Source organism: Patella vulgata, chromosome 1 (genome assembly GCF_932274485.2).
Source record: "Patella vulgata chromosome 1, xgPatVulg1.2, whole genome shotgun sequence".
Lineage (NCBI taxonomy): Eukaryota > Metazoa > Mollusca > Gastropoda > Patellidae > Patella > Patella vulgata.
Genome location: NC_065879.2, coordinates 62,727,930 through 62,744,349, shown reverse-complemented (window position 1 = coordinate 62,744,349; position 16,420 = coordinate 62,727,930). Strand labels below are relative to the sequence as shown.

The 16,420-nt window shown below is 32.9% G+C and overlaps 1 protein-coding gene across 7 annotated transcripts in view; it reads right to left on the bottom strand.

The window, feature by feature from the left end:
- The window catches only part of LOC126813542 (transmembrane and coiled-coil domains protein 1), a 103,424-nt gene that overhangs the window by 6,703 nt on the left and 80,301 nt on the right, over positions 1-16,420 (bottom strand). For 4 of the 7 annotated variants that reach the window (XM_050539161.2, XM_050539158.2, XM_050539159.2 and 1 more), the window contains 2 exons: positions 14,491-14,704; positions 246-414 (listed from right to left, as the gene is read on the bottom strand). In XM_050539161.2, coding sequence (XP_050395118.1) covers positions 246-414; positions 14,491-14,704 — 383 coding nt within the window. Of the gene's footprint in view, positions 1-245; positions 415-708; positions 849-4,394; positions 4,547-7,293; positions 7,380-14,490; positions 14,705-16,420 lie in introns of those variants that run through there. The other 3 variants (XM_050539162.2, XM_050539163.2, XM_050539164.2) reach the window with 3 other exon arrangements.

Genomic DNA, 16,420 nt, shown 5'->3' with positions numbered 1-16,420 from the left:
GAATTAGATATTTTAAACATAACACTGCCAGGACAAGGAATACACACCCACCAGCAACATTCTGAAAGTATGTATAACCATTCTTAAGGTAAGGAGCAATCAACAATTATTGATGTTTGAAAATAAATCTGAAAAATTCTGATTGGCAGAACTATAGAAATATAAAGAGATAGACGGATAGGAGTGACAACAATATTCATACACATGAAATGGCCATGTTTAAAAGGTTTTAAAATTTGACATACATTCTTTCACTGACTGTTCCTGTTTGATCATGTCCTTAGTTTTATTGATTTTGGACTGAATGTAGCCAATGGCAGCCTTCGTTTTATCCGCGTCCGTGGTATGACAGTCATCAACATCATCAATGGCCGCCTCCAGACTCGTTCCATTTTCACGAGTCATCCCATCAACCTGTAAATATTAAATAAAACAAGATAGAAATAACTTTTCATCAACACAATACATCTGTTACAAAGCTTGGGAGAGAGAATTTCGTCCAAAGAGCAGTTTTTTCCCACTTTTTGGTCAAATGGGCAATGTCCAGTTTTCTCCCAACTCCAACTACCATGAGTTATTTTATGTACATCTGGGAGTGCCTCGATATCTCACATCCAGACACAGAACACAATGTTATGTTTTATACCTCCCTTTAGAGGTAATTTCTCAGCATGATTTAGAATTTCCATTATGCTACATTATATTTACCTCACACTTTCCTACCGGTACACAACTACATCAGTTGTCAAAAATACAGGGATAAAATATCTTTATCAAGGATAAAAAGGATTTAACACATAGCCCTCGAGTAAAGATCAGAAACAAAACCCTAATCTAACACACACTGACCATTTCATCATTTCCCTATACTTTGTATATGAGTTTACAATACATCCATATCAATATTGAACTTAAACATGTGAGCTAGTTATTGACAAATCAAAGTAAACCAACACCTTTTCAAACAGTATATATAATGAGATCTTTTTTGATCTATTTATTGCACAGGACACATTGTGATAATATGGATTTCAAACTCATATGATATAAGTATTGCACAATCAATTATTGAAAACCATTAAATTCTTGTATAAATACACCTTTCTATATATAAATGTCAATATTATATTGAATGCAAACAGTATATATACTCATATCCTATTTTACAAAATTGACATCCTTTTTTCTACATTTAATACGAGAGAGAGAGAGAAATGGGGTTTAACGTCCACTCGACACAAACTAGGTCATTTCGGGACTAACATATGGTTTAATTTTATTTACATAATTCGCTTGCGCGTAGGGGTCTTTAGCAGTGGGAGGAAACCGGAGGACCCGGAGAAAACCCACGAGGTTGGACAGGCGACCCTACTCCTTGCCACATACAACCGGGGATTCGAAACCACGCCAGTCGACTCAATGACAGACTTTATGATACAGCGCGCGCACGCTAACCATTCAGCCATCCAACCCCCCTTACATTTAATACCATACAAATGTAATTTATTCATAGCCATAGGAGGCTATAGTCTCCTCTCTTTGTGATGGTCAAAAAAGAATGAAGAAATTAGGTTTGATGTTCAGTACTGACATGGTATATATTAATTTCCTTGTCATATATATAAGGAAAGCAAGCTGGGAACTGACATGGTATATATTAATTTCCTTGTCATACATGAGGAAAGGGAGCTGGGAACTAAGAATCAGACAACAACGTCTTTATTTGATAGAGATCCAAAATAAATAGTGTGTATAGTTATTATAGTATTTGTTTTGTTTTTATTTTTTTAGGGGGTGGGGGGGGATAATACATTGTATCTTTTATTTTTTTATATGTATATTTCTGGGATATCTATGATGGGATGGAAGTTTGTATTTATACTTTATTGTTATTCATATCTAATGAGTGTTTAAACATAAATAAGGGTAGAACTTGTATGTATGACCATCTTCTGATTTCTACCACTATATAGTTACTTTCATAACAATTTGAACTTTGTAACATCCTAGCTGTATTATAATCTATTACATTCACAATATATACTGTGGTATATATAATACATGTACCAAGACAATAATACCTAGTAATAACAACACTTTTATCAATACAGAGATATTTTATATAATTATTAAACTATCAGTGCATTGTGTAATACATTACATTTCATATGGGTATATTGATTGTATTCTATGTTTATGTCATCAACAACAATACCTATATCCAATTACACGCTTCACAAAGCAACTCCCTTTAACTATTTTTAAGGCCTATCTAAGCAATTTTGTTCAACTGTTCGATCAATATTAAAAAATAAACATTTGAAATATATTTTGAAAGATTAACGATTTCTAGAAATCTGAAAAAATGCCTAAAACACATTGAAAACATTGACCATTTAAACTGAATCGAATCTTTAAATAATAACTTGGAATATTCACATCGTAAAATCAGAACTCAATATACGTTAATTATGTATATATTTGAAATATATTATGAATATGAACTGACAGTGAAAATAATCCAATCCTTTTTTGGTCAACATATGATCATCGTTTGAGAGTACACCATATGTATAACATGTTGGGAAAAATTAAATGATATTTGAACAGTTTGTTCTACTCGGTGGTGCCTGAAATCGTAAGTATGTGAGTTTTAAAATTGTTAGTTTTCAATCAAATCGAATTTCTAGTAAAAACTCACCAATGTGTAAAGATATCTTTAATTTACTAGGCTAGTCAATAAAAAATGCTTGCTTACTATAGCTGGTATAAATGATCAGTGAATATATTTACTTGATTCCAAATTTACAGTGCCACCTGCTTATACAATCATAACATAATAATATCAGCTGTTAATAATAACAGGGATTTACTATATAGATATATATTGGTGTCTTATCTCACCTATCAATGCTTGTCAATTAATGTCATAATATTATGTTTTTCTAAGATTGAACAATTATAAGGCCATAATAGGAAGGGGCTTTTTGTAACATTTTTATTAATTTCAAAAGAAACAGTTTCAAAATAATCCATGCTAAGTAATTGTAAAACCTTTGGAGCAGTTTGACATGGTACCAGTATCTTAATATTATATTTTAGTTACAAGAAAAGCAACAATACCAGGATACAGATGATCTATAAACATATACACATTACTGCTGTCAGAGTTTTGAAACTTTCTCTGTCCTGTTGTTAGCTCAACCCATTGCTTTTCATCAATTTGTCTTTATAAAATAGAACATCAAAAACACTGTACCAGAATGCAATCCACTAAAATAGCATAATTTAGAGACAGGGTGACAAATGATTACTTACTGGCTCCCGACCCTTTCATCTTATCATGTAAATATAACAGCTGACTCAAGTGTTTGAACAAAATACATCTCTACAGATATTATAAAACCACAGTGTTTTCAAAAATTAATCCTATTTCTTTCATTAACCACTACTTCAAGCCAATTCAACCATTTCTAATCTTAGTCCATGATCATGATTAGCAACTCAAATCATTAATTAGTCAAAATTGCTGGCATTTTTACTATTATTAGAACACCCTCTTCATAGTACAGTTTACTTGTAGATCCAAGTCCCCATAATAAAGTCAGTCATCAGATATCTGAATTTGACTGATCCAAGTCTGTATCAAGACAAATTTCAAATATTCCAGTTTGACATCTGTCACGTCAGATAAACAAGATAGGCATTTCATAGATGTTGGAAGCATTTTAACTCAGTTTTATCACTACACCAGTCACTCAAATTTAATCCATGGGTTGATTATATAATTCATTTTCTATAATGCTTATTAAATATATGTTTCTCCAAAGTTAAGTAGGTCATTTACTGCAACCCGAGAACTTAATTAAGTGTAATTAAAAGTATATTTCTAATCACCTAGAAATAAATAAGTATATAATGAAAGTGACAACTGTCATAACGAGACTAACACATGACAAATGTTGTTTTTATGTGTACAGGTGTAATATGAAGGAGAAAACTTTGCCCAGCCAAACAGCAGTGGTTCCACTTACTATTCTTTAAATTCCAAATAAGAAGGGTTTTTTTTTTTAGTATCCACCAAGAGGGACCTTGGCTTTTCATTCCATTCATCAACAAGGCATAATTTCTTGCCACTAACTTGCTATTCATTAAACCACTCCAGGATATAGTTTCAACAATTGAGCACAAACAATATTTTCATATAGTAATCAACAGTTCCATTTAATCAAAAAGGAATGAAATATACTCAATTGAAATAAATATGATCTTTACATACAGTAAATGTGAAAAAAAATAAAATAAAATAGTTTTAAAAGATGAATCATGATGAATATAAAGCAAAATACACACAGTCTCTAACATTTAACATCAGGCCAAACTCAAGTTTTTACCGTTTACTATTCCAATAAGACCTGTCTCTTGTCAAACTAATAATAAGTCCATAAAGCATGTGTAGGGCTGTCTCTTATAAACATTGATCACCTCATACATGTATAAAGGACAGAGACACAATGACTTCACCAAAAGTACTTGAAATATGAACAATATAAACAAGCACTGATTATCCAGTCTCGGTGTGTGCCTTATCCAAGTATTTAACCTAAATTTTGTCGATTTTATCCAGACAGGATTAAGCCAAATGTCACCCCACCTTAGACAATAGACGGCTTAAAGCAATATTTGGTTGCCTTCCAGTTGGGATTCAATTTAAAGAGACAGTATGACTTCACTTAGAAATTAAAAGAGACAGCATCACTTTCAATTATAAATTAAAGAAACAGAAGGACTTTTAGTAAGAAATTAAAGAGAAAGTAACTCTTTCAATTATAAATTAGAGAAACAGAAGGACTTTTAGTAAGAAATTAAAGAGAAAGTAACTCTTTCAATTATAAATTAAAGAAACAGAAGGACTTTTAGTAAGAAATTAAAGAGAAAGTAACTCTTTCAATTATAAATTAGAGAAACAGAAGGACTTTCAGTTAGATATTAAAGAGACAGTATCACTTTCAAATATAAATTAAAGAAACAGTATGACTTTCAGTTAGAAATTAAAGAGACAGTATCACTTTCAATTATAAATTAAAGAAACAGTATGAGTATGACATTCAGTTAGAACTTAAAGAGACAGTCTCACTTTCAATTATAAATTAAAGAAACAGTGTGAGTATGACTTTCAGTTATAAATTAAAGAGACAGTATCACTTTCAATTATAAATTAAAGAAACAGTGTGAGTATCACTTTCAATTATAAATTAAAGAAACATTATGACTTTCAATTATAAATTAAAGAAACATTATGACTTTCAGTTTGAAATTAAAGACAGCTTTTAATTAGAAATAAAATGAATGAATAAATGAAATGTGGTTTAACATACTACATGTACTTTTCTGTACTCCCTAGGCTAATGTCGAAAACAGGAACATGCCATGTACAGTATGCTATAATATTAGGCAAATTTTGCCGGGACAGCAAATTGAATTCTGTTAAGGGTTCTTTTACATCCATGTCGTGTACACAAGACCTTGCCTTTTCGATTGACTAAATACTGTTCCTTGCAAGACCCTAATAATAATCCTGCACCACTGACAAGGAAAAAGTGCACTGTAAAATTCTGGAGAATTTTCTCAGCCAATACCAGGTTTGAACCCTGGACCTCCTGGTTAGTGAGCGACCATGGCTCCCTTAGAAATCAAAGGAGTTACCACAATGCAGAACCTGAACTACAGAATTATTTTGCCTTTAGTTGTCATGTCTGCTGAAGAATTATACTCAGCATTATGGGTTCAAAATATTAAATAAAAATACACATTATCATTAATAAAAATAAAATAAAACCAAGTACGAAACACACGTACAATTAATAAAAATACATCTTATTGCCATAGATTTATTATGAGAGATTTTTATAAAGAGCTGGCCATTCTTGCTTTAACAGTTTAAAAATAGACAATGAAAAATTGATGTACTGGAAATTTCATTCAAACTACTTTATTAATCTGAGTGAAGTTATGACTGTTTGAAGATGTAGTACAGATTATTTATTATCGCAGCAATAATACTGGACATTCGACACTTAGTCTTGTTTGTCATTTTTATCGTTAAATTTTTAAATGTCACTGGCATCCTTATAGACTTGTAGCGTTAATAATTGCCTAAATAATAGTTTATATAACATTCAAAGCTAAAATAAAGACATGCAATAGGCAGATTTAGCTCTTACATATGTATATCTTCAATAAAAATACACATAATAATTTTAAAAAATACACATTTTAATTAATAAAAAAAAATAAACATAAAAAAAACATCATTTTGTTGAAATAAAGTTTATAATATTTTCACTATCTATAGATTAATGCAATGATTTCAATCATTGAAATTCAATATTCCAATTGGCACACTTCTAGGTCAGATATTATATCAAGATACAGGACCAGGTATATATTAATCACTTATCAAAACAATGTACTGATAATCCATCTTAATCCCGGTTTTCAATTAAAGGCTCCAAGTTATAGTAAGATATTGGGGATCACGTGGCTAAGTGGGTAGGAGACGCTAGCTCGCTAGCCTGGAGGTCGGGTGTTCGATCCCTGCATTGGCCGAGAAAGTTCATCCAGATTTTCCGGCGTGGTTCTCCCTTGTCAGTGATGCAGGACGGAGGGGCTGACAAGGAAAGCTGTCTAGTCGTTCGGATGGGACGAAAAACCGAGGTCCCGTGTACACATTGGCGTGCACGTAAAAGATCCCTTGGCAGTTGGAATTCGATATAAGAGTAGGCCGTAGTGCCGCTGTCCGGGCAAAATTTCCCTCATACTATCATAGCACACTGTATGGCGTATGCCCGTCTTCATTAGCCCAGTTTAGGAGCAGAACAGTAGGACGTTAAACCCCATTTCATTTCATTTCATATAGTAAGATATTAAACAAAACTTCATCATTAATTCAGAAGAGTGCAAGAAATAGTGTTCAATGAACACAAATTAGGGTATCTCAGGACTAACACATTGTATATTTTATTTCACTAATTATGTGCTTGTGCATGGTAGAAAACCAGAGATCCCCCAGAAAACAAAAAAAGTTAGGTCAGACTAACACTTGTAGACAATGTATACAATCCATTACACAACAAATAACCCAGGCCATACGTAAGAAGAAAAAAAAAAAAATGGCAGAATACAGACGAAACTCTACTTCCTGGCAGGCAGTAGATTAAATATAATCTAGGATTTAAAACATTATTCAAATGTGATCCAGTCATCTTATAAGTAAAATATGACAAGATTTACCTGTAGTTGCATGTAAGGACTGTCCTAACATCTAGTGTAAAACACTTCAAGTAAATAAAGAGACAGGTTAACCATCTCTATCTCATCACATTTATAGATCAACATATATCAGCCTGTGTTTACCCACTACATTCCTACCAGTTCACAGTTGTCAGTGTTGCTATTTCATCGAGACTGTCATATGGCCACATTTTTTAGATCACTGACTGCCTTATAATACAGGGATGGTTTATATAATGCCTTGTTAACGCAATATCTCTGTCATTTTGGGACTAACATATTGTCATTTTCTTATTTCTACGGTTATTTATGTATGGCATGAAATGCAGGGAAATTTTGTAAATAAGAAACAGTTTCAGGTGTTCTAGAACAAATATGCATATTCTGTCTTGTACTCAACACATGTCACTAAATAATGCTAAAAGACTTCATCTGGTCCAATTTTTGTGCATGTTGATATACAAAAAATCTAAACATTTTCAGGGTTTCAATCTTGCAAGTCAACTATAAAAAGTATGTTTTTCAGTCAGATTTTGTGTTCAAGCTTACATTTAACATTACAGTACATATTTTAAAATATTAGTAAGTAAAAAACAACCCTCCCAGGCTGAATTATTCTTAAGGTTAGTGCCTAGTACTGCCTACCTAGATATACATACCTAAATACAAAATAAAAGACAGACTACAGACGTGTCTTTATGCTCTTGTGTAAATAATATAACCAGTACTCTCATTTTACATAGTTTCCTATTTTTTAAATGTGATGCTCATTTTTATTAATGTCCAAATTTTATTTACATCCTTGTTCAGGCTTGTTGTTACAATGTTAGAGGGAGAAGGATATCTAATGATTTAGGTTGCTACGCCATGGTTTATTTTTAAGAGATCTCGTCAATCAATTATTATACTATATTACCTCTAGGGTGTTACCACCCAGATTAAGTTGACAACAGGAAGTAATTTATAGACTCTGACCCCAATAGTTAAATTACTGTGACCATTAATACTCCACTATTCAAAAATAGGTTGGCAGGCAATTATTTAACACTCACAGCTAAGTGGTCCGAGCAGTCCACAAAGGATGGACAGTGGTTTGACAAAACAATGAACTGGTCACTCAGGGTATATGATAAGAAAAACAAATTGATAAGCAATTATTGGATGTTTAAAAAATAAAAAAGTGCTAATCAATCTGAAAATTGATTAGCAGTTCCTCTTGATTAAATAGCAAATAAGGAAATTTTCACGGTATTGTGTATTGAACGATCTCTAAAGGCCATAATACAACTAATGTTTATGTGTGTATGGAGAGTTTTCATTCCCTTTAATAGACTTCAACTACGAATAATTTTATGTTATGTAGCATATCGTGTTCTGAATAGAAAAACATAGGTGCACCTTGCTATTTTTCATATTCAATTCCCGTACAGTATTCAAATTTATTTCCATGATATTCCTACAAAATTAGGTGTTTTTGTAATACAATAGAATGAAAGCGTAGGCTACCTGCTTCAAATTCACGCCAGTATTATTCCTCCAAAATTATGTATCTTCATTTACACAGCAGAAAATGAAAGGAAAATATCTGTGATAAGAAAAGTTTGTGATGTCGAAACATTGTTTGTCTTCGTTATAAAACAGTATTTTAAAATTACATCGTAGCATTGACACCCGTATGCAATGCATGCAATGTCATTATGTTGTTGTTATTTTCCCATGTGACCAAGTGTCATTTTCATCTCAAAGTCGTTTATTAAATGAATAAAAATTAAACTGGTGTGTATAGCTAATATTTATAACAGTGTGCGCTTCGGATGTATACATTTTTCGTATGATTATAGCCTACGGAATATTTTGTTGTTCAGTGAATGGAAAATAATTAATAAAATATTTTGTGATGGCAAATGGGTTGCCAGATGGAAACGTGGTCAATTCTTACAAAGGGAAATGGTTCCAGATAAAAATTATTGTTTTGTGAATAATTATCGAGCTTGAATAATTACAGGATTATCAAATTTAACGTTTGTACTAATTACTTAGTTAGATCTTAAAAGGTTAGCTTACAATTAGTTTATTATGACAAGAAACTTGATTCACAGATTCCCTTAAATTTGATAACGTTCTGCTAATCAAATTAATATTCATATTCCCTGCATTCACGATGGTATCATAAATCAAGAGTTAATTAATACATCTACTTGTTGATGAATTATAAGAAGTCAATCAACTTGTCAGCTTTAATCCAACCCAGTAATACTTCAACTGGTGAGAATCAGCCACATGGTCCATGATCCGTATAATCAGTATATATAACGGTAATTTTGATAATCTTGCAAGCTTGATGATAATTCAGAACAACCCATCAAAGTAATTATCATAAACAATTAAAATTCTATACTACTACTTTCTTGTTATTCCTCATGTTCATATCTATTATACAAAACATGTACCAGTTAACAAGTTAATCGGATGACAATTGAATATCGACAAGCAAAAACAGACGTGAGTGATGACAATACCATATTTCAATGTATATGCCTATTATTAGTACATTGCATTGTTCCGTCAGGAACTACTTGAAAATCTTCAAGCCTGGGTTTAAAATCAGAACACTTACAATTTTCATTAATGAACATTGAACATGCATTAAAGTCTTCCACAACTCCTCACATAAATTTTGACCCTAAACTCCTAAGTATTTACTCTTAACTCCTCTGAATATTGTAATAATAATGGGCGTATAAAAATGGATAATCAAGATTTTGTTTATTATCATTATGATGATCGAGGGTAGTTGGAAATCACTAAAAACCAATGTATATTAGGTTAGAATTGTTTAATTTTAAACATTTCTGAACAAAATGTTTTTAATCAAATATTTTTGATCATAAACACTATTTCAAAGCTTTATTCTGGCATGTAGAGGCTTTTTATCATTGAGGGTAGGCTATATAAACAAGCATTAGTCTGTCCGTTTGTGGGTAGATTATTCAAAATAAACAGTAGTCTTAAACAAGTAGGACAACTTTTACTCCTTGACTTGTTGGCTTTGGTAACTAGAAAGATCATAAAAAAAATTGATTGATCATTCTGTCATCCATTTATTTTGTACAAGTCCTTTATGTCGTCTTGATGTATGAATTAACATATCAGTATTTATAGTAACATGACACATGAACCAGAATAACCAAAAACAACATTGATCAGATGCTGTTACCTTTCTTGAGCCATTGTCAACATTGTGAAACTAATATTATTTCATTTGATTTTTATAGTTTGACTTTCTATATCACCAATCTGAAATTTCCTTAATTTCCATCATCTATTGAGATTTGTTGCGGTTCCCAACAAAATAATATTATTCCTGAGCATCAGTGTTAACATACAAACTGTACACTTCAAAACATTTTAGCATTGCAGGTTTTAATAAACAAACTCAAAACAAATCAATTGCACAATTGAAATAGGTAGTTGAGGTAGATTGTAACACCTTATTCTGAGTGACATTAGAAGAAAAATTGTGAGTTAAATCTGGAGAAGCTACCATGATCCTAAGAAAGTTTATTTTTAATGTCCAGATACAAACTAGGTCATTTCGGGACTAACATATGGTTCAGTTTTATTTCAATAATTCGCTTGCGCGTAGGGGTCTTTTGCAGTGGGAGGAAACCAGATCACCGGAGAAAACCCACGAGGATAGACAGGCGACCCTACTCCTTGTCACATACAACCAGGGAATCAAAACTACGTCAGTTTACTCAATGACAGACCTTATGATACAACGTGCACACGCTAACCATCCGGCCATCCAACCCCTCAGAATGCTTTAGTGAAAAACTAAAATAAATGATATTACTTAACATGTCTATGGGGGAGGGATGTCTGTATGATAAGGAATAGGGCCCACTTCTAGTTTTCAAGACTCTACTCTAAATGTGCAACCTACATGACCTGACCACTGTGGATGTTGAGCCCTATTTCTTTCTCTTCATTTAAAAAAACAAAATTATTTGTTCAAAAATATTGTTCAAATCTGACTTGAAAGTAATATTTAAACAGGTCTGTATATTTTCGTTAATTATATATAACTATAAGTTCTACAGATTTTGTTGCTCTTGAATCCATCCATTTGAAAATAAAACTTTCCAAAACATTTTATAATTCCACAATCTTACTTCAATATTCCTTTGACACCTTATAGAGTTCATTTAGAGTACGTTACACTTTATAATCTTGTAGAAGTTGAAAATTTGCACCTTTGTTTGCACCCAAATACTTCCACGTTTATGACATTTACTGCTTCAGTAAGTTAATTGTACTAATAAACATAACTAACACTTATTCCAGATCAACCTAGTCATGGTTTACACCCAAACCACCCGAGGCTACAAAATGTCTGCCAGTTATGTGAAATAGTCCAAATTAGCAGTCTTTGATCAATCCGAATCAAAACTTAGTGTTGATTTCATTGGATTGTGTGTTGACTTGTTTTGTGGGATGACAAATTGTATGTCCATTATAGATCAACAAATGCTTCTAAAATAAACTAATATCAATAAACAAATTGACTTGCACTTTCCAAACAAACTTCCAATCATAAGAGTTTTCCTCATCATGGAAAATTTACAGGATCTCATAAACCCAATTCAATACTTTATTTTCATTTACATCCGAGGTTTAGTACCTCTATACAGCATTTTACAACCTGGGTGGAAGCTGGCATTAAAACCTGAGAAATGACACCATTACATATAATAAACTATTATGAAGCTATTTTCTCATAACCTGAGATCAAATATTTTAGCTATCCCTCAGCTTTAAATAATTTAAAGGTAAGTTCATTCAAGCATGATTATGTCATTAAACAATATTTTTTGTTTTAAAGTACTGTATTTCTAAAATGTCTAACAGGGCCACAAAATTCTTTTTTGATTTAAAATTGAACAACAAAGCACACATGCATTCCATGGCAGTCACATCTCACCATGAACACTTTTATTTTCGGCCCCGTACTTCATTATTAAATCTAATGCAATTTGATCAGTGGTATGTCTCCTAGAAAATATTTAATAATAATCAACTAATAATGTAATATTGAAATATAAACAAAATATGCTGTCTCAGAATATTTACAATTATTAGTAATCTGAAAATGCACCAATGACAGTACCGTACAGAAATCGATCATGTGAACTGTATCAGATATTCAAATAGCATAAATAAATAGCAAAATTGACATTTTATGTAACCATTATATATTTTAGTAATTAAACCTGGTTAATCCAGGGTAAAAATCTTTTGCAATCATTTATCCTAGTCCTGCGCAACTGCGCAATACTTTCAGTGTTGGCCAAAAATCCCTAAATTCCACACTGTGCAAGTGCCTGGCTAACCATGTCTGCATAAGTGAGCGTCACAATTATAATTGTATAATTTAAGTAGGAAATTCCTTAAATGAGTTATGTAATACATGAGTTACGTTGATTTGTGATTTTCAGAAAAGAAAATAGGTCAAATTGTCACATATTTAAACCCATTATAGTGTTCGTGAAAACTGTGTCATGGGGTTGATGCGAAAGTTAAAGTAACCATCAAAGGCCAACCGTTACTCTATTTTAGATGCGATGAGGTTAACGGGCTACTCCAGAAAAGTATGTCCCCTTTGAGGCCCAGAATAGGGAACTCCAGTTCCCACATCAGTCCAAATAGAAATCAAACCTGTGCCCCTGTGGCCCATTTACAAACAGTTAAGCAATCAGAAACAAGTAAGAAACATTCCTCTTCAGTCAAACCAATCTCAACAAGTTACCCCCTAGTCACAACACAGTCAAAGAAAAGGAGAAATGGGTATCATCACCGCCTTTAAGGCATTGCCAACTACTCTCTGAATCTGAATCCCTAAATAAAGAACTCGAGCTATGAGTACTCCTTCAAACCCAAGCCGCACAATTAAAGTTAGAAAGAAAGATAGGTTGCCAGGCAACAGCACATACGCCCACAGCAGCTAAATCGTCCGGGCAGTCAAAAAGTGTTGTCGCATATTTTTACTTTTTTCGGTAATGAAACATTTATAATACACTAAAATCTGATTAAGAGTAACAACTCATGAAGTAATTATCAGAAACCATTAGAATTTGTTTGGTTTTTATAAATCGCTGAAAATCAATAGGCTTATTCGTCTCATGTCCTTAAACACTGTGTATAAATTTAAAGTCAATCGGTTATTAACTTTCGCCTCTAGAGCATCCACAAGATTTTTTGAAGTGATCAAGGGCCATAACTCTGGCAGTAATTATCAGAAATCGCTGAAAATCAATAGGCTTCTTCGTCTCATGACCTTAAACACTGTGTATAAATTTAAAGTCAATCGGATATTAACTTTGGCCTCTAGAGCGTCCACAAGATTTTTTGAAGTGATCAAGGGCCATAACTCTGGCAGTAATTATCGGAAATCGCTGAAAATCAATAGGCTTCTTCGTCTCATGGCCTTAAACACTGTATATAAATTTAAAGTCAATCAGATATTAACTTTAGCCTCTAGAGCGTCCACAAGCAATTGTGGACGCCGGACAGACGGACGGACGGACGGGGGCGACGACAATATACGACCACATTTCAATGTGGGCGTATAAAAATTCATTGAAAATCAATATACTTGTTCGTCTCAAGATCTTAAACTCTGTGTATCAATCTGAAGTCAATCGGATGATAACTTTAGCCTCTAGAGCGTCCACAAGATTTTTTGAAGTGATCAAGGGCCATAACGCTGGCAGTAATTATTGGAAATCGCTGAAAATCAATAGGCTTCTTCGTCTTATGACCTTAAACACTGTGTATAAATTTAAAGTCAATCAGATATTAAATTTAGCCTCAAGAGCGTCCACAAGATTTTTTGAAGTGACCAAGGGCCATAACTATGGCAGTAATTATCGGAAATTGCTGAAAGTCAATAGGCTTCTTCATCTCATGGTCTTAAACACTGTAAATAAATTTAAAGTCAATCGGACAGGGGCGACGACAATATACGACCACATTTCAATGTGGGCGTATAAAAAGCAAAAACTATATCATTTAAAAAAAGACTTTGTCTGCAATATCACCTGAAGGTGAACGATATCACCTGAAAATGGAAGCGGGCATAAAATTAATGATTGAACTATGTGATGGGGTAATGTTCTAAACTAAAAGCCAACATACCTTTGAATCAGAACAATGTGAGCATACAGTATCTAAATCTTCTGTGCTGTATGCCGACTGGGGTCCGTCATCTGGTGGATGCAATGTTCCAGATCCAGTTCGTATTTTAACATTATCCAAAGATGATGTTGGTTTTTTTGGTAAATTAGGGCTTTTTGCTGCTTTATTACGAAACGGTTTCAAAGACGGAATTTTACTACTGTCAGATTTCTTCCTGTAAAAAAATCAAAAAATCTAGTAAAGTTATTCCTACGAATAGGTTAAAGATCACATTAATGGAATATCATTTTGAGAGATATAATTTTAATTTCTATGGTTAAATGTGCAATGCGAGGTACAAGAATTGTGTCCAAATGGTGACTTTTCTGCATACTCTTCTTCAATTTCCAATGTCCAAGTTTTTTCTACGTGTATGTGCCAATGCATACTCATCTTGGCTTCATATTTCAACTGGGTACTCTTTCCTGATAAGTGAAAACCATGCTTGAAAAATCATGAAGGTTTTTCTCAGAATTCCATCCTAGGAAATTAAATGATATACAAGGTTTTGTATTGTGACGGAAAGCAAATAAGAATGATTCTGAGTGATTTTGGGGTTATAACCATCATGAATACCATTGTCTAGCAGAAACAGAATTCATGGCTGTATTTGGCTGATAAAAAGTAGATTTGATAACAGTAAATGGTGTGTATAATATCAGAAATAATAAATAAATTTTTAATTTGATTGGTTACTACATCTAACTATAGCAAAAGAAATTATAGGAAATCACTGAAAATCAGGTCGGTCCTACTGTTCTGCTCTGAACAGGGCTAATGAAGACAGGCATACGCCATACAGTGTGCTATGACACTATGAGGGAAATTTTGCCCGGACAGTGGCACTACAGCCTAATCTTATATCGAATTCCAACTGTCAAGAGATCTTTTAGGTGCATGCTAATTTGTACACGGGACCTCAGTTTTTCGTCCCATCCGAACGACTAGACAGCTGTCCATGTAAGGCCCTCCGTCCTGCATCAATGACAAGGAGGAATCACGCCGGAAAACCGGGATGAACTTTCTCGGCCAATGCAGGGATCAAACACTTGACCTTCAGGCATCTTACCTACTTAGCCACCATGACCCCCATAAGTCAGTCACAGATACTATTAAGAACTTTAGTCTGTGGAACATCCACAAGGAATAGAAAGAAAATAGACGGACAGTGGTGACAGCAATATATGATCACATTTAAGTGTGGGCATATAAAAATAGAGGTTAAAGGGTTAGAAACATTCATTTATAATTAAAAGCTTATGATCAAATATTGTTAAGTGATGAGATCAATGTTTTAAACATCGCATGAGGGCTTGTCATAGAGTTACTTCCATATAAGTGGATATTAAGTAAAACTGTTTAAAATACTCTAAATATCATCACCCTCATGTATTAGCTCCAATAAACCTCAAGTAAAACTTACTTTTTAAAATATAATCACAAAACGTCTGAGACCAATGGATGATCGAAGTAATGACAATGTTGAAAGAGCGTCATTATTGTTTAATTTATCTGGTATCAATATAACGTGAATCACTGGTTATATAGAAAGTAAAATATGTGTCATTATAGCTTGGCATTATTTACCTATAGATTCAAACACCACAGTACACACAGCTAGATTATTTAATCAATATTCAGATGAGAAAGGAATTTAAAGGTTCACAGACTCAATTTCTCAACAGTGAAAAAACAAAACACAAAAGCACATTTCAGACTCTTTTGCTTATAGGGTTAATATTCTTTTTCAAGTATGTCTTGTTTGCTATCCGGACAATTCTTATATGTGTGAAATGGTTTTATTTTATGTCCACTTTCCATTGAAGTGATATCACCAATAATGACATTATAATTACATGTGTGATTAAAAGATGAAACAGATTGGTGAAAA